We start from the raw sequence: 25432 nt of genomic DNA, 5'->3' as shown, positions 1-25432 counted from the left end.
CACAATAAATAATTAAAATATTTAAATCTATAATTAAAAAATTAGGTTTCTTTAAGTATTTTTATTAAAGATTTGTCTGTAAGTATATAAAGAATCAAAGTATTGACTTCTTGGAGTGCAAAATCATTTCTATGTTAAGTTTATAAACACTTTTCTCATATTGGGAATATACAAACCGTTTGAAAGATGTTCAGCAAATCGAAGATATAGTTCAAATCAGGAGTATCTGCTTTCCTCAGATAACTCAAAGAAAGGTCATAGGTGGAGTTAGTAATAAGCCATGGTGGGATGGTCTGACCAGTGTAAACAGCAATGTCATCCAAAAACAGACCCAATTAAGCCAGCTGCACCAGGACGTGAAGACCATAGGGAAAAATGGCAAACCATCTATTCTGAAAGAGCACAGCCCAAGATAGGATGCTGAAGTGAGGACTGAAGTTTTGAAGCATAATGTAAAGAAATTTACAAGTGGTGGTGGTGAAGAGAAGGTCCATGGGACTCTGTGCAGAAACTCTGGACTGGAGAAGTGTGAAATGTCCCAATGCAGAATTAAGGCCCTCAGATGATGAATAAGGTCTAACACCTTCAAGGCTAAGGTCTTGGAAGAACCACAGACCAGACACCCATAGTCCAATTTAGAATGAGGACATAACAGATCTTAAGTGCAGAACATTGACCCACTTCCTATAAGGTGGAAGAGAGGGCACAGAGAATGTTAAATGCCTTTGTACACTTGATACACAGACTTGATGCAAAGAATGAAGGTCAGATTACAGCCACAGATAAGCTCCAAGAACTCTACCTCAGGAACCAGAGAAAGAATAGCATCATCAAGAAGAAGCTTGGAAACAGGATGAATACCCTGTTGGCAGCAAAAGTGCATGTAAACAACTTTAGAGGAAGAAAAGATAAAGCCATTTGTTGTGATCCACTTCAACAAATAATTGAAGGCAATCTGAAACTGCTGCTCAATAAACCTTATGCTTAACAAATGAAAGAAGATGAAGTTGATGACTTAGAGAGTCCATTTGCAACAGTAGGAGAAAGTTGTCCAGTGATAGCATTAATAATCTTGACACTGAATGCTGTGACACTCAAGACACAGCACTGAGGGTCTAAGTTTCTGTGGAAAAGAATGGGAAAGTGTCAGGCTCACAAAGACGTTGAACAAAACCCATGTGTAAGAAGGTTTCAAAAAATGATGTATTTCCACATAATGTCATAAGCCTTTTCAACATCAAATAATAAGGAAACAAGATGTTGTTGCTTGAGAGAGGCTATTGTGATCAACATTTCAAATTGAATCAGGTGGGCATTGGTGTATTGCTGTCATTGGAACCCACAATGAAAAGAAGCAATTGCTCTGCCAAAGACTTAAAAGATGAATGAGAAAAGCTCCCATTGAGCTTATCTACAATGCTCCAGGCATCAGCAACTTCCTGGCCATAAGAAAGCAACATCAAAAGGGGATGGGAAGTATACTGTCCACTGTCCTTCCAAATCTTGTCCCATATGATTTTGGAACTGGTGGTAAAAGAGATGCTAGTTGTGAACTTAATCCAAGGTTGTTTCTGGCTTTTATGTTTTACTTGCCAAGCATTTGCAAAGGCCCTCTGGAAAGCAATGCAGTTTGAAAGTGTGGAATACCTACAAAATAAATCCCAGTATTGTTTTTTTGTCTTCCATGCCTTTTGACAGGCAAGGCTCTACCACAGACAAGGATACCATGGAAGAGATAAAGTTTAAAGAACCACTACTGAAAAGTGAGAAAGGTTGTGATTTGAGAGCACGTGTTATATGGAACAACCCCTCCCCACCACTATCAGCACCACACCAGTGGGAATTGTAGCCATTTAAGTCTCTCAGGATTAAAAAAGGGAGATGGCAACTGTCAAACAAGAGCATCAAGGCCTGATTGATCATAAGGAGACAGATACAGAGGACAAACAATGATAGTACAATAAAAGGAAAGACTGATGGCAACAGCCTCTTAAGTTATGTTGAGCTGCAAAGGGAGGGTGGGCACATGTTGGTCAAATAGTAGTGCCACCCATCCATGCACTCGTCCATCACACAACCTGTCATTCCGGTATAAAGAAAATTGCCAAAAGGTGACTACATCTGCAGATTTCAGAAATGTTTCATGTAAGGAAAGACACACACAATGATAAGAATCAAAGCATTAATGTCATCCAGATTAGAAGAGAAACTTCAAATGTTCCACTGTATCAAAGTGGACATTTTCATTTAGGTGGAGAAGAAATGGGTGAAGAACCCTATTGTTTATGACTGCATCATTTGTCTTTTTTAGAAGGTCTATTGATCTTTATGAATTCTGCCCTGGGTCAAGTTGCTAGAAGTTTCACCTACTGAGGGCAAGAATGAATTATCATTCCATTCTTGGGGCTAAAGAAGGTAGACTTGAGCAAACATCAGAAACCAGGACCAAAGGAAATGGACTCGCACAGTCACTGGAAGGAAAGGTAGAAACAGAGAGAAGAGTAGACACTGACTTGTCAACTAGCTTATCCACAGAGGGTAAAAGACTCTTCACGTGGATGGAAAATGACTGTTGGAGGCACAGAAAGAACTGTCTACACTCCCACTGAAGCAGTGAAACATAGTGCAGCAGTATACATCCAAGAAGTTGATGACAATAACTTGGGGTATGTATAATAAATAGGGAACATTTCAGTGCCTACTGACCCCACCCACCATGTAGCCCTATGAGGGGATGCACTACAATGCCAAACAAACACAATGCTTCAATGCCAGGGTTTTGTGAGCATTATACCCAACACCCACCAGCATAAGACAATGTCCAGAACACCCATTGAGAGTGTCCAACACTAGTATTCAACTGACCCTAGCCCAACAGATCTAGGTGACTGATCCTGGGGGAAAACTCATCTACAGGAAATTCAAGGCCAAAGTGAGGTTGGACCCCTCAACCACCAGAATTCTCTTCCCCCTTTATGGGTTGCCACACACAGCAAACACAACATGTGAATGAATATTCAGATCTCAGAGGAGGTAAACTGAGTGTCCAGAACCTTCTCTTGGAGGTCAACTCGCCATGTTCAGGGGGAATTGATGTCCCAAAACAGCACATCCATTTTTTTTTAAAGGAAATTACAACTGTATGGAAATCCACAAGGAATTGCCAAAATCACAGTCCAAAACATAAAGCACTTCATCAAAGAAACCCATAACAAATGCTTTGTCAAAAAAAATGTGGTTACATTATCTGAGTGATAGAGTGCACACTAATGTAGGTGGAGAGTGTCACAAGGTCAAAAAATGCTGAGGACATTTAAATGGGTATCAAAGACGAGAGCAAGTATGACCCATGCTTCGATGGGCAAAGAGAAAATCAAGAAATAGCTATCAGTATAAGTGGATGGTAAGTATGTTATGAAAGTCACTTGAGAGATTAAAACTCTGCCCATCTGTTGGTTATAAATGATATAGTATAAAACATCATACAAACATATTAGCAATTTGTGGAAGACAGGTTGTACCAGGTGGACATAGCAAGTGGATCTGATCATTTAGTTTATGGCTTCTTACACAAATGAGATTGAAGGCTATAGTAATCAGACTTTGCCTCAGTAATGTTCATATTGTAATAAGTAATTTTCATTAAATTCCATACTTCAAGGAGAGTAGAAAATGAATTAGAGAAAAACTAAACCTAGAGAACAAATGTCATGATTCTCATACCAGGAGAGATTGAAGATTTTATTTCAATACTTCATTATAAAATTAAGAACTTAAAACTAATAGAATATTGGTTACCCATGTTTTGATACAAACTTTATTCACAAAAGTTGATTATAAATTAGTTTTATTAAATTTTGAATGTAACTGTAAAAGGTCACAATATGTGCACTGTAACCTACTTATAGGAAAAGGGCTATTGTAACAAAAGAAAGGGTTTGGTTTGTTTCGAATTTCACGAAAAGCTACATGAGGGCTATCTGTGCTAGCCATCCATAATTTAGCAGTGTAAGACTAAAGGGAAGGCAGCTAGTCACCACCACCCATCGCCAACTCTTAGGCTACTCTTTTATCAACAAATAGTGGGATAGACCATCACATTTATATAATGCCCCTCACAGCTGAAAGAAGCAAGCACATTTGGTGTGATGCGGATTCAAATCCATGACCCTCAGGTTACGAGTCGAGTGCCTTACCCACTACTTGGTCCATGTCAAGCCCAAAAGAAAGGGAGACAGTTAGTAAAACAAAGGTGACTTGACAAAAACAATGGGATTGGTATGCATGTATTCTAGCAAGATATTATTATGCTGACCTAACACATTTCCCAAAGCACAGGTAGAAGCCATTTATTATTTAAATCAGAAGCATTATTTTCTTTCCAAAAGAAGGGAGGGCAATTGCTATATGCTCTGTACGAATAAATTCTGTGACTCAATGTTATTGCTGCTGAAATGCAAAACAATCACCAGTTAATGAAAAGTGAAGGTAAAATGATCCTCTTGTAAATTACAATAAATCCAGTAAACACTTGTGCTTTTTTATGTATTTTGTACTTACTGTTGCTTTTTGATTCAGACTTCTGACTATTTTCAGTACATATCTCATCTGTAAGGTCTGGTATATGGACTTCTCTCATTTTTCTTGTTTTCTTTCTCCGAGTTTTTCCCTCTGTTTCAATGCTATTCACACTTCCTGTGGCTCTTTCATCTGTCTCAACACTTTTGACCGAATGTTCTTCTGCTTTCACAAACGAAACATCTTCATTATAATCTCTGTAAATTTCTTCATTTTTACCAACACTTAAAGTGTCATTTAAACTTTCAATATCGTCAATTGTAGTTTCAACACTGATGCATGTCGGAGAGGTTATTAAGTCTGAACGTCCCTTTCTTCTCTGTGTTTTCCTTAATACTTTCTAAATACAATATAATATGTAACAATAATTTTTATTATTATTTTATTAATTTTGGAAAAAAATTTAAGAATATTCATAGTAATCTTTTAGTTTCATATCTTCAATGTAAGCATCTGGTCAACATTATGTTTGACTTTAACTTATAAAACTTTATTTCTAATTATCATATACAATTAGAACACTAAAGCCAAAATACTGTTACATAACTTTGCAACCAATGGAACTACAATAAAGTTTATTTTAAATAAAAAAAACACTTTCTCATATTCACAGCTTCAAAGATACCATTCCCTGAACTAGTAATAATTTACTTGTGAAAAATGTGATTCACAAGCACAAAAAGATATAATAAAAATACTGTAATCTTACCAAAACTTCCTTCTGTGTTAATCTTTTACCATCTAGTAGTATCCCAGTTGTAATAGCATCTAGACTAACAAAAGTAGTTGTGAGGTACCGATGATCTTTGTGATAACTCAGTGGGTTGTCAGAAAGCCACAGCTGGAAATATTCATAAATATTATTTCAGTGTATTAATCTGAGTAAAAATTATCAAATGCCAGTTTATTTTGTAAATATTCCTAAATATACCAAGTCAAGAAAAATCTGTTTCTATGAAACAGTAGAATGTAGCCTCACCTTGGAATTAATTCCAAATATATATATGTATGTATATATGCACACACACACACATATGCGTTATTTGTTAGGAATTAAAATAAGAAGACTACCAAATATTGATTTATGTTGGTTAACAGAAAATGCTTAGTTTCCTAGAAAGCTCAGCTATTTCCTTCATGTGCTCTGTGTGAAAAAAATTAACACACACGAGGCTTCTAAATGAGAGTTAACAGTAAAATCCAACATGTGTGCAATTAGCTCCCATAAAAAGTGGAAGAGTGGAAAACTATCTATAGGTATGTTGCACGTACTGCAGTGCATCAAGGAGATGCAGGGTCATATAATGTAGACAGATAGAATTCTAATCAACAAGAGGTCAACTCTATTTCAGTTTTTAAATAAGTTATTTACCATAATGCTGTTCAGGGAACTATTTTAACTCGCATAAGAGTGAAATATGAAGTGGATCAACAAATTTAAAAACAAACAGTTTCACACATTATATTTTCTTGAGATGTAAACTGACAAGTAATGTAATATAAAAACAGAAAAAAATAAAATATACAACAAATTACTTTCCCTTATAAGAAGATCCTGTTCAGTATGCATTACTGAGAACATTTTAAATTTCCTGTACTGATAGGATTATTACATTTCTTAATACTGGAAATAACAAAGAATTTGAATTTGTATGTTCTTGTATGCAAACTAGCAATAACGTAGTGACAGATCCAGTAACATCCAAGAATACTTTGGGAAATCCACACAAAACATTTGAAATTTGGACTAGAAGTATTCATCCTTATACCTGAGAGGCCACACTATTTCTTCACACAGTGTGTTAGTACTTGTTGAATAACTAAAAGGAAATCATGAGGGACACATCTCTGATCAGATAGAGAGAATGAAAAGCTAAACTCTGGAGAAAAATCCATGCAAAATCACTAACCACAGAAATAATGGTGGGAAAATCTAAGACATATGTGCCACATTGTGTAGAATGGCTAGGATATGTAAAAATATAACAGACAGTTCAACTCCAGTTCAAAACCATCTGGCATCAGGTATGTATTGTTTGACTCATGGCAAAATAGGGATCCAACACACTGCCTTCACCTCAAATTAAGGAAACAGATGTGAGAAATTTTATATCATCCAGCTAAACAGAGAATATGTGCAAGTCTATGTACAACACCAGCCACTTGGAAAACCAATATCCAAACTGCAGTAAAAAGGGACATAGAAGTGTGGAAGTTCACTCAAATCTAAAACCTACCAGAAAAGTTGCACTCTGTAAAACATCATCCTCCATGTTTAAACCTCATGTAGGTTGTGTATATGAAGAGACTACATTTACCCCACATAACATCAGCTTTTGGAACTCCATTACACAGAACTGAAGTACAGGAGGCAGAACCACATCACCATGATAGAACAAGGAATTCTTACTAACATTTGTGTAAGGAACTATACTGTATGGTCATGCTCTAATCCTAAACCATTCTCTGAATAATGACATATAATCAATGGAAGGATAAGGGACCCCAACCCAAGGGGTGAACTGCATTGTGGTAAATCTACTCATGACAGAGTGTACTATTCAGGTGGAGAATCTATGGCACTTAAACCTACAGAACACCATTGCCCTACTCTCAACTGAATGGAATTGATACAGGATCCATTTTGCCGCTTAAAGAAGGGAAGAATGCATTGGCAAGTCTTGAGGAATACTGACAATGGAAGCAATGCAATGTGTGACCACAAAATACTTATTTTGAAAGAGTGTACTACCCTTGAATTATTTACTCAAAAGAACAAAGGGGATAGGCAGCTATCTCTTACTGCTTTACTCACGATAGTGCACGAGTCAGCATCATCTGAAACAGGCACATTTATGAAGCAAAACGTAGTGAAGACAATCTACAAGCAATTGTGCAGAACACCCATCTCAACAGTATGCAGTGAAGAATAACAGTAACAGGACAACCCAATTGGGGAATTAACTAATCCGCTAATCCAGAGGAAATGCAATAAAATGGAAACGGTAGGAGATGAAAACGGAGAATGGTACTTAGAAAATATAAGATACTGGAAAAGGCTGCCTGATAATATTCAATGAATGAAAGAAGCACCACAATCAAACAGCCAAGTGATAAAATCTGCTATGAGAGAGACAGTGGAATAAGAAAGAGTGACCTATGGTGGAAGACATTCCACTTCTATTAACAAGCCACAGAAAAGGAAGGGTTAATGGAATGGATCCAAAGGGATGCCACATACATGGATAAATTGGATCTCTTTGTAAGAGATCATATAAAATGCTACACATGAATGTCAATTTATATAACTAAATAAATTTTCTTAACATGTTCAATTTGTATAAGTGATCATTTCTACATATAAAAGACTATTATTTTGTGTTGTTATGCAATGTAGTAAATTATTATAATCTCACTTTTTTATTTATTTTTCATAAAATAAACAATTGTTTACTATATTTGTTGATTAATTACTTTATCTGCCCCCCAGTGGCATAGCAGTATGTTTCTGGACTCGCACCACTAGAATCCAGGTTTCAATACCCATGGTGGACAGAGCACAGATGGTCCATTGTGTAGATTTGTGCTTAATTACAAATAAACAAACTATCTGTTTTACTTAACAATTGTTAATTAAACTTTAGACCACACCATTCAAAAGTAATTTGAGAAATAGATACCTTATAATTAATAAACTTAAGTGTTCCATTATATATATTTTATAATATTCCAATACATTAAAATATAATTTTGTTTTTTTGATAAAGCGAAATGATTACACTTGTTAATCAGTACAGCAGCAACAGACTTGTTTCATAAAACTAAAACATAGGAATTTTAATACTAAATTAAATATGCATGAATTATTTTACTTTAATATCAAATATTTAATGGATCATAACTATTTTAAGTACAGATTTTAAAATTTTGTACAAAAGTTTGGGATTTTAAGTTGTCCTTCTCAGTCTAATGGGGATTAAGAATTAAAATTGCAAATGAGAAAAGGTACAAAATATTGGAAAAATACACCAAAATATTTGTTTAATACAATTACAAAAGCTGCTTAAAGATAGCCTTTCCTAGCCCACTTTAAGGAATAAAATTTATGTTGTGAAACCGCTACTTCCTCTAGCTGTAGACAACCACGTTATTTCAACTACATCATAAATGTAACAACAATACCTATCTCATCATATTAAAATAATAAACCTATTTAACTTATGCTAAAACATTCACCTCATATAAAATCACTAAGAAAAGACAATTAAAACCTTAAAAGTTCCACTGGTCTGCATTTAACACAGTAACTACAAGCTTTGGACTTACAACTTAGTACATCTTCAGGTGAAACTCATTATATCAGCCTATTACTACATATTGTTATTATATATAAAAGTGTTAATTTGTTCCATCAGTCCTTGTTCAAGTCCATTAAGCAAAAGTTTCCTTTCCATGCAGTTCTCATTAATTATTTGTTTTTAAAATGAAATACATATTTTGTAGATTACATTAGTGTAAAAATATTTTATCATCACTATGAACATCTTTACTATAATAAAGTCTTGCTTTATCAAATTATTTATTTTACTCTAAACACTTGTGTAACTATTTCCTTTGTTACAGACCTAAAGACTACAGTTAGTAGTGTTCATTAACTCATGTATAAAAGGTTTACAGATTTTACAATAAAAAGCATTACTTTATTTCACATTTAATATCAAGCATTTAACTTGTAAAGGTTTAATTGACAGAGAAAGTTGAATAGCAGAAAACAGCAACATTTACAATAATTAATTTCACTCATTTAAATAAACATTTCATCCATCTATGTTCTTCCCATTATCATTATTGATAAGAATCAGTCTCCCCTGAAGGCAGTGTAATTAAAATTGTGTTAAAAACAAAACCTTTGCGTAGAAAATTCAAATGTTTAGCTAAACAATGTTTAATTAAAACATATACATAAGAACTCAAACACTTACAACATTCAGATGGTGAAGCCACAGTAATGGCTGTAATACTTTATGCTCTATTAAACAATTGAAACTTAAGTCGAGTTCCTGTAATAGCTTCAAATGTGCCAGACCTACATAAGAAACAAAATGCTATCAAATGGAATTTTAATAAAATTACCACATTTAAGAAACAGATACATATAATTTTCACAATACAATATTTAAAAGATTATACTCTTCTTGTACCAATTAACTTTAAATTGATTGGAATACAAATTCAATTTACGTTGCAATACAACAAATATTTCCAGCTTTGTGTACTACTACTACCTTTCCATATAATTCTTTTTAACAATCAAAATTATAATGTATTCCATGTCTACAGTCTAAATATAAACAGTTTCTTGTAACGTAAAATCAGCTTTATTAGTAATTAAACTCGCTTGAATCCTTAAGTGAATGAAATTACTTCTTGTCTACACATACCATATGACACTTCATGAATGTGTCAACAGCATACTATCCATATATCACATGCTCAACATTTCTCAATCACAATAATATAGTGAATGCCTACAGTATTTATACACTAAAAATCCAAATATAAAATTCACAGCTGAATATAAACATCTTACTAGTTTACCATTCTTGTATTCTTTAACATAAACTATTAAATAAAAAAAATATATATACAAAATCCTCAAAGCCAGCCTTTATCATTCATATAGTTAAAGCTTTTCCTTAAGCTTGGCTAAACTGACTGTCTCCCCAGCATCAAAAGACAACCCTATTCTAAAAAATAAGTTATGTTAAAAAGAAACAAAAAAAAAACTATCTTAATTGAAAAGGACGACTACCCTGCCAAAATTTATGTTTGTGTTTCTATTCCAACCATTTTCATCATTAAGTATGTAAAAAAAAAGAATGCATCACCACAATAAACTCTTTTACCAATCTTAAACACCTCAATCAAATCCTCTCTTACTTTTCATTTTTCATGAGAATACAATTTTGGAGATCTTAACATCTCATATTCTGATCCTTTTTCAACAATTCAATGTCTTTCCTTTGGTAAGAAGCCAAAGAAAGAACACAATACACCAAACTTTATAAACTCTTTGCCCTACCACAGGCAACATCACACTGTATGGACAGCTTAAGAGACTGATCAACCACTAAATAAAGATCTCATTCTTTCTGTTAAAGTTATTCTCATCCAAATTATATTTATTATTTAAATTATGATAACCCATATGCATCATCTTGCAATTATTATAATTAAAATCCATCTGCCATTTACTTGCCCAATTCACTATATGTTCTAAATCCTTTTCTAGAGCAACAGCATCTTCTTTGCACCCAGCAACATCCAAGACCTTAATATCATCAGTAAATGTAGGTAATTTATTGACCACTCCTTCACCTATATCACTGATATAAATAAAAAAGGGCAAAGGTCTCAAGACTAAGCCCTGAGGTACCCAAATTGTGACATTAATCTAATTTTACTCAGCTCCATTTATAACAACCATGTTTCCTTCCATCCAGCCACTATTCTATCCAATTAAGTAACCTATTTCCCACATCTATAGAGATTAATTTTTTTCAAGCTTTTGGTACCTTGTTACATGCTTTCTGAAAGTCAAGACATTCTAAATCTACACTCTTACCCACATCTACAAAGGCAGAAACATTTTCAAAGAATATCATAAGATTTGACAGGCATAATTTTTCCTTAGTAAAATCATGCTCACTGTTCAATAAAATTCTAAATTTTGTTAAGTGACTTTGCAAAGCATCTTTCATTAAACTTTCCAGACTTTTCCCATAACTGATGTTAACAGGCTTATAATTACTGAAAATTTTTATTATCTTCCTTGGGCTTACAGAAAAAAAAAAGTAACAATGGCTCACACATACAACCTTCAACCTCCTTCAAAATCCTTGGAGAATTATCTGGCCCAATATATGTAAGCAGAAAAATAGTTTTGAAACCAATGTATATTAGAAACCAAGTTTTCAGGACTTTATAGTCATTTTGATAGCTTCCTACCTACAGCAAAAGATCTCCTCACTAGTGACATGTTGGAGACAAACTAAAGATCTGAAATGCCATTCTTATATACATCTGAACTAAAATCAGTAATAGAGAAATTAAAAGAAATGTAAGAAAATAAGCATCTGCAGATCAACATGAATTTTATCACAAATATTAGGCAAGTTGGTTACCATTAATTCACCTGCTTTCAGCTCTCAATCTATAACTTTAAAATTCTTCTACTGAATAAATATATAACACTTCAGACAAACTATAAAACACTATTTAATTACTGTAACTGACAACCTTATGATAATCAGATGAATGGAGGATGGGTAGAAATCAAGAATTTAAAAGAGAATGATGAGTGGTAAACAAAAAGTAGTTTTAAGTCAACATAATTTGCCACATTTGCTTTTCTTCCAACTATAAGTCTGTTAACACTAGTTAAATAAACAATTTTTTCACATATATTAGTTGGATAACCTTTTTTTGTTCAGTACTTTCTTCAAATCATAAATGGGATTTGTTTTTAGATAGCTGACAAATTCCTAAAATTTCAAAATCATGAACCAGGTCCCAAAATAACATCTTATACTAATTGATAAAAACTAAAAGCAGCATTTACACTTCAAAATTTAAGAAAATATACCATTAATGTCTTGTAAATAGTTGTATCGTAGTGATAAGGTCCTCAAGGTAAAACAAGACTGGTAACTAAGAACAGGAATCATCCTAAGTTGGTTAAAGCTGAGGTTAAGTGAAGTCACTCTATAAAAAAACTGCATACACACACAAAATGATAAAACTGATTAAAACAGTCACTGAAAAATTCAAAAAGGTTTCATTCAATAGACCAATTTTTTTTTACAAGGTAACTTTATAAAATGTCTATCAATAACTTATCAATACAACATTCTATTAACTTTAAAAATTTTTCATTTTATTTAACTGATTGAATTTTTCACATTACTTATATGATCAATCTACAAATATTCAAATTAGCTTAATTTCCACCCAAGCTCTCTTTAGTGAAAATTACCATAAACATGATGCAAACTTTAAAGACTTGAGTTTCTACATTTCCCTCCTATAATGTACAGCTCTATCTTAAGAGGAAATTAATAATGACATTAAACTGCATCTAAAGTAATGACACCTACATTATCTCATGCTCATACAGATTGTTTATTTTAATTTCATATTTCTATTGTAGTTTTTAATGTCATATTTTTATTTTTTGATAGGTATTATTGATAGAAGAAAAAAAATTCTTAAAAAGAACAGTTGGAATGGAGAGTCAGAATGCATACAACCAACAAATTTTTAGGTAAGTATTTATGCTTTCACACACTTTATCACTGTTATTTTTGGATATTTTATTGGTCATATAGCTACTTCTAACTTCAAACTGTTATCAGACCAGTAACTAAAGCTTAGTTTTATTAAAGATTCATGAGCATGCTGGTGTTTAGCTAAAAGTGCATTAAATTTCAATTTCAAGATATCGTACATTTACAAAATAGGCTACAATAAGTGTGGTATGCATGCGTACGTTTTCTACTCACTTTATCAATACAGAAATTAAAATTTATTAATTATTTAGTTTCTATGCTAAAACTATGTTGCCTAGCAGGTCTTTAAATTTATGTTATAGCTGCTTTGTTTCTTTGTTCTCTATAAAGAATGTCTATTCTGCTTGTGAGGATACTGTAACAATTATACGGCATGTGGATTAAAGGGACTGGCACTGTAAGTGTTTAGTAGATGATTATGATGTAGACTAAACGTAATAATCGATCAGTGCTGTAAAAAGACAAAAGTTACAAACTGACACTGTTGGATGGACAAAGAAAGTGAGTTTACCCGATGAATTCAGACACTTTGTTAGTTCAGTTTTTCATGGCTTTTATTGACTAGTTTGGTAGAAATTCATCTTAACGGATGGAGAGAGAAACTATTTATTGATACAGTATAAACAATTGTCCACTTGTCAATGCAGGTATAAACATTATTATTCTTGTGTCCAAATAAAGAATATTTCCACTGACCTTCATATCTGTCCAGTCTATCTCTCATGCAATTTAAATCTTAGTCAACCACAGATCAGAAAAAAAATTGAAATATGAGAGAAAAAAATTTTCTGGCATGTCACATTTATAAATTATTGTATATTTATTTAGGAACTTCTGCATTAACATCAGTTTCTAGACTCACCGAATGTCAACAAAATAACTAGTAAGCCCAGTTATATGATCATTAAGCAAGTTGTATCTAAAACAATGGCATTATACCATAAGTTAGTCCACAGTTTGGAAACTTAACTGTTCAAAATAAGTTTGAAACTCACTTTCTTGTGTTTTTAATTTTAAACAAAACACACCCTTGTAATGTTTAAGATATATTTTAGTTAAAAATGATGGCATAAACATATCTTTGAAATATTTAAAACTAATGTTATTTTTTTATTATTTCTGGAAAAATAAAGAAATAATTTTGAAGATTTTTGTTGCCATCAATGAAATTAGTAGGTAACTTTTACAAATCTAATACATAAATTAATGAACTAATCTAAAAGTTATAACAAAAATCAACATATGAAAGTGTATTTCTTAGGCTCTAGGGTCTCAATTTACAATTCATAAAGTACCAAGTTGAATCCAAGAACTACAGGATTGCTGTACAGATGATGACTGCACTGGTCATATTCTCCAATTATGCACTGAATATCCTCCCCATAAAAAGACTGACTCCCCTGACACCATACACACTTAAAACTTACTCTTATGCAAAGTCATTACTCTCAATTTTCTTTAACAAGCAAGATATTATAAGCCTGTGCTACAGACATTATAAATAAAGTAATTTTAATTTTTTGTTCAATTTCAATTAAGAATCTAGTAAAAGGCAATTACATTTAACAGTAATTCACTGTACTGAATAAACATCCTGAATGTTTACAATAAAATGTATTTAAGCAGGAAAATATAGCTACTGTTTTTGTTTATTTGGGTTACAGTGAAGTTGTACATGAGAAACATGAAATTTTCATAAGTTAAATTACTTTCCAACTGCCAAAGTTCCTTTACAAAATACAATATTTTAAGTAGATAAGATGCAAGCTCCTTAAGAACCAGCTGCTAGACTAAATTACCATAGTGCAACTGTGAGTCAAGCTAGTTCAAGTTTCTTACTTACAAATTACATTTTTCCAGTCATAAAAAAATCACTGTCTATATTGTGGAAATAAATGTAAGTTGTTGTTGTGTATGCTAACAAGATTTTCATTACAAAGCATTATACTGATCAGTAATCTTAAACATAAATAGTTTTAAATGCAAGAGTGATTATTAATGAAAACCTATATTTACCTTGGATTGAAAGAGTTATGGCTTCAAAATGCAATTGAAAGACAATATTAAATCATTTTTGCCTAATCTAAAAGTGCAACAATAGGTTTGTGCAATGAAAACTTAGTCATTAAATTTATCATACTTGAAGTTTTGGGATATTCTCCTTAAGGATTGAGATCTACTATTGTTATATTGCTTTAAAATATTAAAATAAAAATCTTTTGCTTGAGGACTGGAACATTTTGACAATTCTTCAAGATTTAATGTTATGTACAACTCAACATTATTTCATGGGGGAAGGAGGAGTTAATAACTTTCATATCTTTAGAGATTTTAATTTAAATTGTAAGGTACAGCACTCAGTGTTTTTCTTTTCTGAATAAGCACTGTTTGTTCACAGAAAACTTAAGTATACTTTTAAAATCTTCAAAGAAATAAGAAGTTGCATGTATTTCAAGACAACTTATTCAGACATCATACACAAGTTAAAATTCAAATAAAATGAAAGCAATATCTTGAGTTTTAAATAAATATTTTTAAATAAGCCAATTTATTTGCATTTCTTTATCATCAAATATGATAAAGGATATTCATTGAAACTAATATTTCCAAACTTTTGCTTTTCAGCCTAGAAAAACATAACTTCAACAAAAGTTTCATTAAAATATTGCTTTGAACTAAGCTTTTAAATATTTGATTTATTTCATGTTAGCTACAGACAGCTCTAGAATCAATATGATGTAATGAGCATGTAAAGTATTAAACATTTGGGGAAACCGTAAACAGAACCTCCACTGTACATATAAACACGTTAACAATATTGGAGAATTAAGGACACGATAGGTTCTTAGCGTAGAACATCGATCTGCTCCCCAAGAGGTGGAAAAGAGAACATGGAGGATATTCAGTGCCTTTGTACACTTGACATGTAGCTGTTTGATGTATGGAATAAAGGTCAGCTTATGATCAAAAATAAGCCCCAAGAACTTTGCCTCAGGGACCAAGAGAAGCACAACTTCTCCAAGACACAGCTCAGAATCTGGATGAATAATCCATTTGCAGCAGAAACACATACAAACAGTTTGGAGCAAGAAAAGGTAAAACCATTTGATGTGGTTTACTTCAGTAAGATATTGAAGGCAGTCTTTAGCTGCTGTTCAATAAACCTCATGCTCAACAACAGACTTGAAATGTGAAAGTCGTTGACATAGAAACCATTCGCAACTGTAGGGGAGAGTTATCCACTGATGGTATTAATCTTTATAATGGAAAGTGTAACACTCAACACAGCCCTGAAGAACTCCAAGTTCCTGTGGGAAAGAACAAGAAAATGTCAAACCCACACATACTTGGAACTGCTGGTTCATTAGAAAATTTTTAATAAAAAATGTGTAAATGACCATACAACCCATATGAATGCAGGTCTCACACAATGCCATACCTCTATGGCGTATTTTAAGGTCTGTCAAGGTAAAAAATACAAAAACAAAATGTTGCTTAAGAAAGGCTTCCTGATTGATATTTCAAGTCAAATCGGGTGGTCCATGGTGGAGTGCTGTCTTTTGAACCTTACATTGAGTGGGTGAGAGGAGGAGGTTTGATTCAAGGAACCAAACAAGACAAGCATTAACCACCCTCTAACATCCTAAAGAGACAGCTTGTCAAAGCAATTGGATGATAGTTTGCAGGAATCTTGGGATCATTCCCAGGTTTAGGAAAAGAGAGTACAATAGGACGTTGCCAATTATCAGGAAGAACATTCTCCTGCTAGATCTGGTTAAACACAACAAAAAGAAAGCAAGAGAGGCAGAGGATGGATGGTGTAGCATCTCATAATGAATATCATCTGGTCCAACTGGTGTACTTCTAGACCTATGAAAAGTAAGCTTGAGTTCCACCAGTGTAAAGAGGCAATTACAATCATAGAGACGATCAGCCCAGAAGGAAAGAGGCAATCACTCTGCCTGTATCTTGATGGCTAAAAAAGTAGGAAATGAAGCAGAAGTGCTAGATGCATGAAAAAAGATTACTCTGAGAGTATCAGCAATGCTCTGGGCATCAGAGACCAAGATCGAAAGGGAGGCAGAAGTATACTGTCCACAAACTTTTCAAATCTTGTGCCATATGACTTTGAAACTGGTGGTAGAAGAGATTCTGGAGGTGTATTTAATCCAAGATTCCATCTAGCTTTGATGTCTGACTTACTGAGCATGTGCACAGGCCCACTGAAATATAATGAGGTTTAAAAGTGTGGGATACCTACAAAAGGTATCCCAAGCCCATTTTTGAGCTTTCCTTGCCATGTGGCAGGCAGAGTTCCACCAAGGACGAGGATACTGTGGAAAACATGCTGAGGTTTTAGGAATACACTGAGCAGCTGGCTGAACAATACAGTTAATCACAGCTGCCAAACAGTCATCTAATGATGGCAGGATCAAGTTTTGAAAGAACAGTGAAAGAGGGCCAACTGGCCTGGTCCAACTATCATTAAGGCACACAAGTCGGGTGGCATTGACCAAAACCAGTCTCTCTAAAAATGATAGGAAAATGATCACTGCCCCTGGGTTAATGTTAACTCTCCAGGAAAAGTAAGAGAAAAGTGAAGGGGAACAGATAGAAAGATCAACAGCAATAAAAGACTGATTAAGAGCATGAAAATAAGTATAAGAACCAGTATTAAAGAGAGACAGGTTGTGATCCAAGAACATATGCTCTATGAAATGACCTCTCCCATAAATATCAGCACCATCCCAGAAAAGATTAAAAGGCCAGGATTAAAAAGGGAGATGGTAACTGCTCAACGAGGGCATCAAGGTCTGGCAGAGAGAACAAATAGGGAAGGTATGACCCAAGGAAGCATGGATGGCTACAGTCTCCAAGGGTGTATCACATGACAAAGATAAGATGGGCATATGCTGATAAAACCAGTAGTGCCACCCCACCATGCACTTGTCAATCATACAACCTGTCATTTCTGTGCAAAGAAATTTGCCAAAGGGTGACTGTACTGACAGGTTTTAGAAACGTTTCCTGTAAGGAGATATACGGGATAATAAGAATCAATCAAATTCTTAATGTCATCTATATTTGAACAAAAACCCTGACAGTTCCACTGGATAAGAGTGTCTGTTTTTAGTTATGTGGAGAAGAAAGTGATGGAGAGCCCTTCTATTTCTGACCATGTTTTTTTCTTTATTAGGTGAAGGTCTATCAATCTCCATAGATCCTACTCTAGGTCGAGCAGGCAGGTTTCTGTGTGTGGACAAAGATTCCAGCAATTGAGGGTGTGAACAAATTGTCATTTTACTTCTAGGGGATGCAGAAGAAGATAAACTAGAGAAAACACCCAAATGTGAAGTCAAAAGAAGTGGAACCTGGCAGTCACTGGAAGGAGTAGCAGGGACAGAGATGGAAGTAGAAGAAGATTCATCAACTCCTTTAATCATGAAGGACAAAAGATTCTTTGGGTGTTTTGCAAATGACTCTGCTGGAGGCACAGAAAGATCTGTCTGGACTCCCACTGTGGCAGTTGAATGGAGTGCAGCAGCATAAGTCCAAGATAAAGTTGAAGTCAATAATTTCCTAACCTCTGAGGAAGAGATATTATTTACAGTATTCAAGCTTTGAACCTATTTCTCCTCCACCTAGTTAGGGTAAGAAACAGAGTAAGACAGGTGTGGACCACTACAGTTAACAGTGTGGTCCTAGTTTGCACTCATAAGCGTCGTGGTCTTTGCCACCACAACAAGCATATATTAAAGAACAACAACAAGATGTTTCTGAGTGACTTAACCATTGACACTGGAAACATCTGAGAGGGTTGGGAATATATGGCTGTACCTTACAGTTCAGATAACCTGCTTTAACTGTGGCAGGAGGACATAGTGATGTAAATGGCAACATCAGAACATTAGTAGGCACTATAAATTCAGTGTTTGCAAGCAAAGATTCAGTGCATTGCAGAAATGACTTGGCTGAAGAAACTAGCAAGGATCTCTGACTCAGGAATGTTCCTTAAATCCCTCTCAACCATAACTTCTCTAGAAAAATTCAAAGTTGCATGGGGAGTAACCTTGACAGGTATATTCCCAAAGGCCTTAAATTTCAAGAAAAGTTTGGTATGTGATGGTGAAGATGTTTCAACCAAAATGTCTCCAGAGCACAACTTCTTTAATGACTTAGGAGAGTCAGCAAGCCCCTCCTCTAATCCACTTTGAATAAAAAAGGGGGACATCTGTCCTAAGGACTTCTCAGATAAGGAATGGATAATTAGAAATCAAGATACAGAATCTCACTGTGATGTTGACTGAACAGCAGAGTTGTCCATGTGTGGTCATTTTCTGATAATTTTTTTTCAATTTTTTCAATAAATGAGGGTATCCATAATAAAGATGCTACATTTCAAAGCCCACTGACCTCACCCAGCATGAAGCCCTATGAGAAGACACACTACAATGCCAAACAAAGACACTGCAGCGATTCCAGGATTTTGTGAGCATTATATCCAAACACCAGCATCAGATACAATTTCCACAACACCTGTTGACAACATCCAACATTGGTACTTGGTTGACCCTAGCTCAAATGGACTAGCCGATTGACCCTAGAGGGGCCACCCCAAGGCTGACCATCTACAGGAATTAAAGGCCAAAGTGGTGTGTTGGGGTTGGACCCCTCAACCACCAGGATCCTCTCCTTCCCTTCACAAATCACCATGTATAGCAAACATGTGGGTGGATGTTTAAATCTCAGAAAAGGTAAACTGAAAGTACAGAACTTTCTCTGAGAGGTTCCCTCACCACATATAGGAATTCGTCTCAAGGGAAAAAAATTGTTGTACTGACCAAGCAAATGATACAATAAAATCAAGATAAATGATACATAATAAATTAACAAAATAAAATAAGAATGAATGACAAGTGAAAGTACAACAAGGTAATAAGAAATAAAGAAGATACTACAAAATTTTGTTTTTTTTTATGGGTATTAAAGTACTGATTAAGAAAAAAATATAATCAAAAAACATAGGACATTGATATAAAATACAGGCCACAGTAAATTACCATAAAAACAGTTAGTTAGAAGGAAACATTAAATGAAAGATTTTCTTTTGTTTATTGTCACTGGAAAAAGAGTTAAGATTCAAATAAGGAACTGTTCTTCACTTTGACATTCAACTGGAGTAGACCTTAAGAGAACAATGCTGAGAGGTACAAGATGATTTTTGCTATTGCACAAATGTTGAAAGACTGGCTTATCAGTATCAACAATTATCATGTCTTCCCTGTTTACAAAATATCTCTCCGTTTTTTGGCTCAGTTCATCAGTATGTAAAAGGCTACAAAGATCACAAATTATGCAGCAGATGACACTTAGAATGGCATGTGAAAGAGTAATCTGAAAATACTTTCCATCTGCTGTTATTTATCCGTAGAAGTAAAACTAATATTTTTAGGATTAAATATGAGACTTTGAAGCATAAGCAGACAAATGTTTGTTAATTCTTACTATGAAGCACTAATGTTAGTGAAACCTTTAAAAAATCACTATGTTACGTTTTGAGTGTTTTAGAGAATAGCAGTGAAATTTTTTTTTAAATTCATATGATAATGCAGGCTTCAGGTTTTGAGAAATTAGACAAATATTACTCAGATTTTTTAAACTTGCTAACTTTTGAATGTTTAGACAAGATCACTCTCATATTCATTACTTTTTAGTTAATATTTTGTCTAAACCAAATATTTCAAAACAGAATGAAGACTCCAAAAGACTTTCTTAGCCTCTCAAAATTCCTGAAAACAATTTTTCAGTGGGGGATTTTAAGACCCCAGATCCCATACCATGAACCTAAAAGTAGGCCTAGCAAAGCCCCTTGATCCTTCACCATTTAAAGCTATTCAGTCTTCACTTGGACCTCTTCTGTCAAAAGTTATGGAGAACTCTATGCAGATTTAAATGGGCATACACTGTAGCTATAACTAGACAAATGTGATAAAGCAACACTTGCTGGTTAAACAGAATGACTGAGCTATCCTGCAAAAACACAAAACATTAATAGATACAAGTTGTACGAGGTTTACATAAATCATTATTGTATTCAAAGAGATGGTACAAAAAATTGCTTGTACATCTAATTACCTTTCACCAACTAAAGAATGAAAAAAAAATCAAACCTTTAAGTTTTCTCCAGTCTTCATGCAGTTATGACTAAGATCAAGCACATCCAGATCTGGAAGTTTTTCCTGTAAGAAATTTACATAAAAAAGACCTTTAACCTTTATAGTTATGTAAATACAATTTTCAAACTGCACGTTTAACTACTGTAAAATATTTGCTCAAACATTTTCTAAATTAAGTATTGAGTTTAAAAAACACAATTAATATTTAATTAATATGTAATTTTTTTTGTACTTTTTCAGTGAAGTTTGAGCATAGTCAAGCAAATACACATTAACCTTGTTTCTTTCCAGCTCTAACTGGGACTTCTTCATTAATAGGCAATTAAACAATTTTCTTCCAAGAAGATAGAACATCATGTCGAGGAATTATAATTCAGTGCTTAAATGGCTCCTAAGTAAATACTTTAACTTCAAACTAAAAAACATACCACAACATTTTCTAGATCTCCTAGCTTATTGTGTGATAAGTTTATCTTCTTTAGTCTCTCCCACAAACCTCCATTCTGAGATGCTTCTTTCTTTGAATGTTCTAACTCCCTATACAAATCCTGAATGGTGAACAAAAAATAAATAACATTAATTGCCAATTTTTGAAGCATTTTTTAGGTTTTCACATTAATGAAGATTAATAATTTAATCAACTATTCAATATAATCGATTACCTATGGACAGCTAATACATCAGTGTCCCACAAACTAGCTGATTGATATCACATAAATAATCAGGTAATTGAAATTATTATTTTCAATTAATACCATTTTAGTATATTCCACCAAATGATTAATTGAAATCATTGTAAAATAGATCATGACAAAAAACCAACTGAAGTTGTTTGATTTATTACAGTTTTTACTTATTCCAACAACTGAACAACTGAAATTATGATTAAATGAATTGTCACAAAAATAATCAAATAATTGAGATGAGTTTTTGATTATTCTGAATATCTAAGTAATGAAAGCACTGCCATTATGTTTGTTATTAAGCACAAAGCTATACAACAGGCAGATGGGGGAAATACTTTATGATTTGAGCATTTTGATTTGTATTGCTACTAAATTTACTTAACCTGTGTCTGATTTTACAAAGCTACTAAGATTATCTACCACTGTCAATTTTTAAATGCTGACTACAAGAAAAGCAACTGACTGATAGTATTCACTGCCAACTCTCTGGCTACTTTATTATTCAAAATGTGTAAAGATGTGTAAATGATTTATTACAGTTTTTACTTATTCCAACAACTGAAATTATGATTAAATGAATTGTCACAAAAATAATCAAATAATTGAGATGAGTTTTTGATTATTCTGAATATCTAAGTAATGAAAGCACTGCCATTATGTTTGTTATTAAGCACAAAGCTATACAACAGGCAGATGGGGGAAATACTTTATGATTTGAGCATTTTGATTTGTATTGCTACTAAATTTACTTAACCTGTGTCTGATTTTACAAAGCTACTAAGATTATCTACCACTGTCAATTTTTAAATGCTGACTACAAGAAAAGCAACTGACTGATAGTATTCACTGCCAACTCTCTGGCTACTTTATTATTCAAAATGTGTAAAGATGTTGCTTTTTACAGTGTCATGTTTCTAATTTATAATTGCATAACTGTATTATAGTTATATAAATTGGCAGGGATCTAAGAGAGAGGTTACATGAGTCCATGTCTCCATTCACATTCAAACCAGAAATTAATAATTATATTATCTAATATTATACGAGCAAGCAGGTCATGATTTTGTTCATATTGAAATTTAATTAAAAACTAAATATTTATCACTGTGTCACTTGCTTCATATGTATTCTCTTCAGTAGTGAATCCTCTTGAAACTTCAACCAGGAAAAAAAATAAAGCCAACTGTACCAGCATTATTTACTAAATTCATGTAAATCTTTAACAGTTATAAGAGATTGCACATTATGTTGAAATACCAACTGAAGGTGCACTGCAATTAAAATGATTTCATACATTTCATAAAAAATTAGTACAAAAACTTGTGACCTTCTGACAACAAAGTAAAAGCTAACTCACATTTATAGAGGTTAGACTTCTGTAACACTGAAGAACTTCTAGATGTGGAGATAATGCTTGTAAACCACTTAATATACACAGAGGCACTTTCTTCACTTCTAGCTCTTTCAAATTATGAAACTTTGATACCTCAACATGTGATGGCACTGAATGTGAACTAGGTATAATCTGGGTATTAAAAACAATTATGAATAAGTTTAATGTGTAGATACATCATTCACTGGCTGCTAGCTTAAATTATTTTTATAAATATATAGCCTTCTTGCTTAACAAGAAACAAAACACAAGAGCTGAGTTAAAATTACTATTACAGATTATCTCAAAATGCATTTGTAAAATTCTATGACAGTATATAAAACAACAAAATTGTTTAAATTACTTTTATAAACTACCAAAAATATAAGTATAAAATATTACAAAAGAAAGAGAAATTTAATCACTTTTATAGATTAAAACTTGCACATAGTGTACAAGTTTTGAGATGTAAAATAAAAAAGTGCAATATATGTGGATCATAAATAAATCAATGGCTTACTTTTTTCTTAACTCAGTGTGAACCAGAAAAGTGACTCAAAATTTCCAAAGTTAACACCTTCCTACACTGAAAATGTATTTCCAATAAATACTCATTTTTGTTCATAAAACTGTTATAATTTTTTTAGTGTCTCCATAACAGATTTAAATGCCACTAGCCTTGAGTTAACTCTTACCCAAATTCATGTGCTTAACATGAACTGCAATGGTGCACAATGGTATCATCCTGTAACAATAGCTCTCCATCAAAAGGAAAGCAACACAACCTCCACAGATAGTAACTATCCTTAAGCACTTGGATTCAAGATAACTTCATGCTTAAATGAGGCAAGAAGAATAAAAAGGCACACTGGATGTGCAAAGGCCAGGTGAGAATCTATGTGATATAAATTTTCAAAACAGAAAAGTATTAACATCCAAGATGATAATTCACCCCCACAAACAGAATTATTGAAATTATGGAGGGGCGAGTGCAAATTTTAGACCTAGATGAGCTCACTTTAGAAAGTACCTGAAGAGAAAGCCCATAAAGTGTGTGTTTTTCTTATAGCAAAGCCACATCAAACTATCTGCTGAGCCCACCGAGGGGAACTGAACCCCTGATTTTAGCATTGTAAATCCACACACTTACCACTGTACTAGCATTGGGCAGACCAAGATGAAAGAATGTGTATAGCCCAAAGTGTAGATGGGTGGACTTCAAACATGACCAAGCAAACTTCTGCACATAAGCAGTCAGCAAGCCAATATGTGTCATGTGATAATGGCACATATCAAACTATATGATGGTAATCATCACAACTATACTACACAGGTTCCAGTTGCAGAAGGAAGGAATATTAGCTGTGTGAGGTGTGACCCATACTCCATTGACAGTATCAACATTCCTCTATTTCTCATCATATTGTACTAAGACTACCAGTGAAGATGCTCTAAGGTTCACCACCTTAGCAGCTAGAAACCAATAAGTGGCAAAAGTCTCCTATTCTCTTAATGAAGAAGTAGTGGAGAATTTGCATTTGGAAGATCTGTAAAAATGTTCAGGTCCCCATCAGACCACTATACAGAAAGGTCTTGTATTAGAAACAGTAAAATGGATGACTGCAAAACCCTTTTTAATTTTAAACAAGCAAGTGCAAGCCAAAGAAAGGAACAGTTACTTCCCTGGTGCTGGCTTTTTCCACGACAGTCCACAGAAATGGTACAGTCTGCATCAGACAAATGAATAAAAATTGTAACACCAGGAGGACATCTCAAATGCTTTTTTTGGAACATGCCTAACTGTCAGCACAGCCACCAGAAAATATGAGGAATGAGGGACTACTTCACAGGATGAAATTTGTCCAATTCTGGTGATAAACTGATCCATGGTCTAGGGATGGCAAGGTATGCAAGTGAAGTAATGGGGTATTATTAAGTATTTTTATGCAATTTCTTCAGTATTTAAGAAACTATAAAGGATCTACACAATAAAAGTTTCTGGGTGTGTCACACACACATGAAGAAATGAAGTAGAAAAAGACCTGAATTGTAAAATTAGGTCAAGAGCTAAGCAAAGCATACTGAAATAGTTGGATAAAAAAAGATTTCTCTTTCCTGATCTATATGTATACTAGCACAGTAGATCTTTTTCTTCTTCCTTCTTATCAGTCACTTTGTCACTTTGACACTTATGTTGATATCTTTACACATCTCATCTCCACTCAGTGCTCTAAAGCCTCAACAGTTCATTATCTTTTGTAATAAAGTCAG

At 33.6% G+C, this 25432-nt stretch overlaps 1 protein-coding gene across 9 annotated transcripts in view; it reads right to left on the bottom strand.

Annotated features, from left to right (window-relative positions):
- LOC143237455 (uncharacterized) overlaps window positions 1–25432 on the bottom strand; it is a 79476-nt gene that overhangs the window by 48341 nt on the left and 5703 nt on the right. For all 9 annotated transcript variants that reach the window (XM_076476721.1, XM_076476723.1, XM_076476724.1 and 6 more), the window contains exons 4-10: window positions 23147–23314; window positions 21532–21651; window positions 21098–21166; window positions 12224–12353; window positions 9561–9664; window positions 5288–5419; window positions 4561–4918 (exon numbers count right to left, since the gene is read on the bottom strand). In XM_076476721.1, the coding sequence (XP_076332836.1) occupies window positions 4561–4918; window positions 5288–5419; window positions 9561–9664; window positions 12224–12353; window positions 21098–21166; window positions 21532–21651; window positions 23147–23314 (1081 nt within the window). The remainder of the gene's footprint in view (window positions 1–4560; window positions 4919–5287; window positions 5420–9560; window positions 9665–12223; window positions 12354–21097; window positions 21167–21531; window positions 21652–23146; window positions 23315–25432) is intronic.

This window comes from Tachypleus tridentatus, chromosome 13 (genome assembly GCF_004210375.1).
Source record: "Tachypleus tridentatus isolate NWPU-2018 chromosome 13, ASM421037v1, whole genome shotgun sequence".
Classification (NCBI taxonomy): domain Eukaryota; kingdom Metazoa; phylum Arthropoda; class Merostomata; order Xiphosura; family Limulidae; genus Tachypleus; species Tachypleus tridentatus.
Note: the sequence above shows the minus strand (reverse complement) of the source record. Positions and strands in the feature narration are given on the sequence as shown.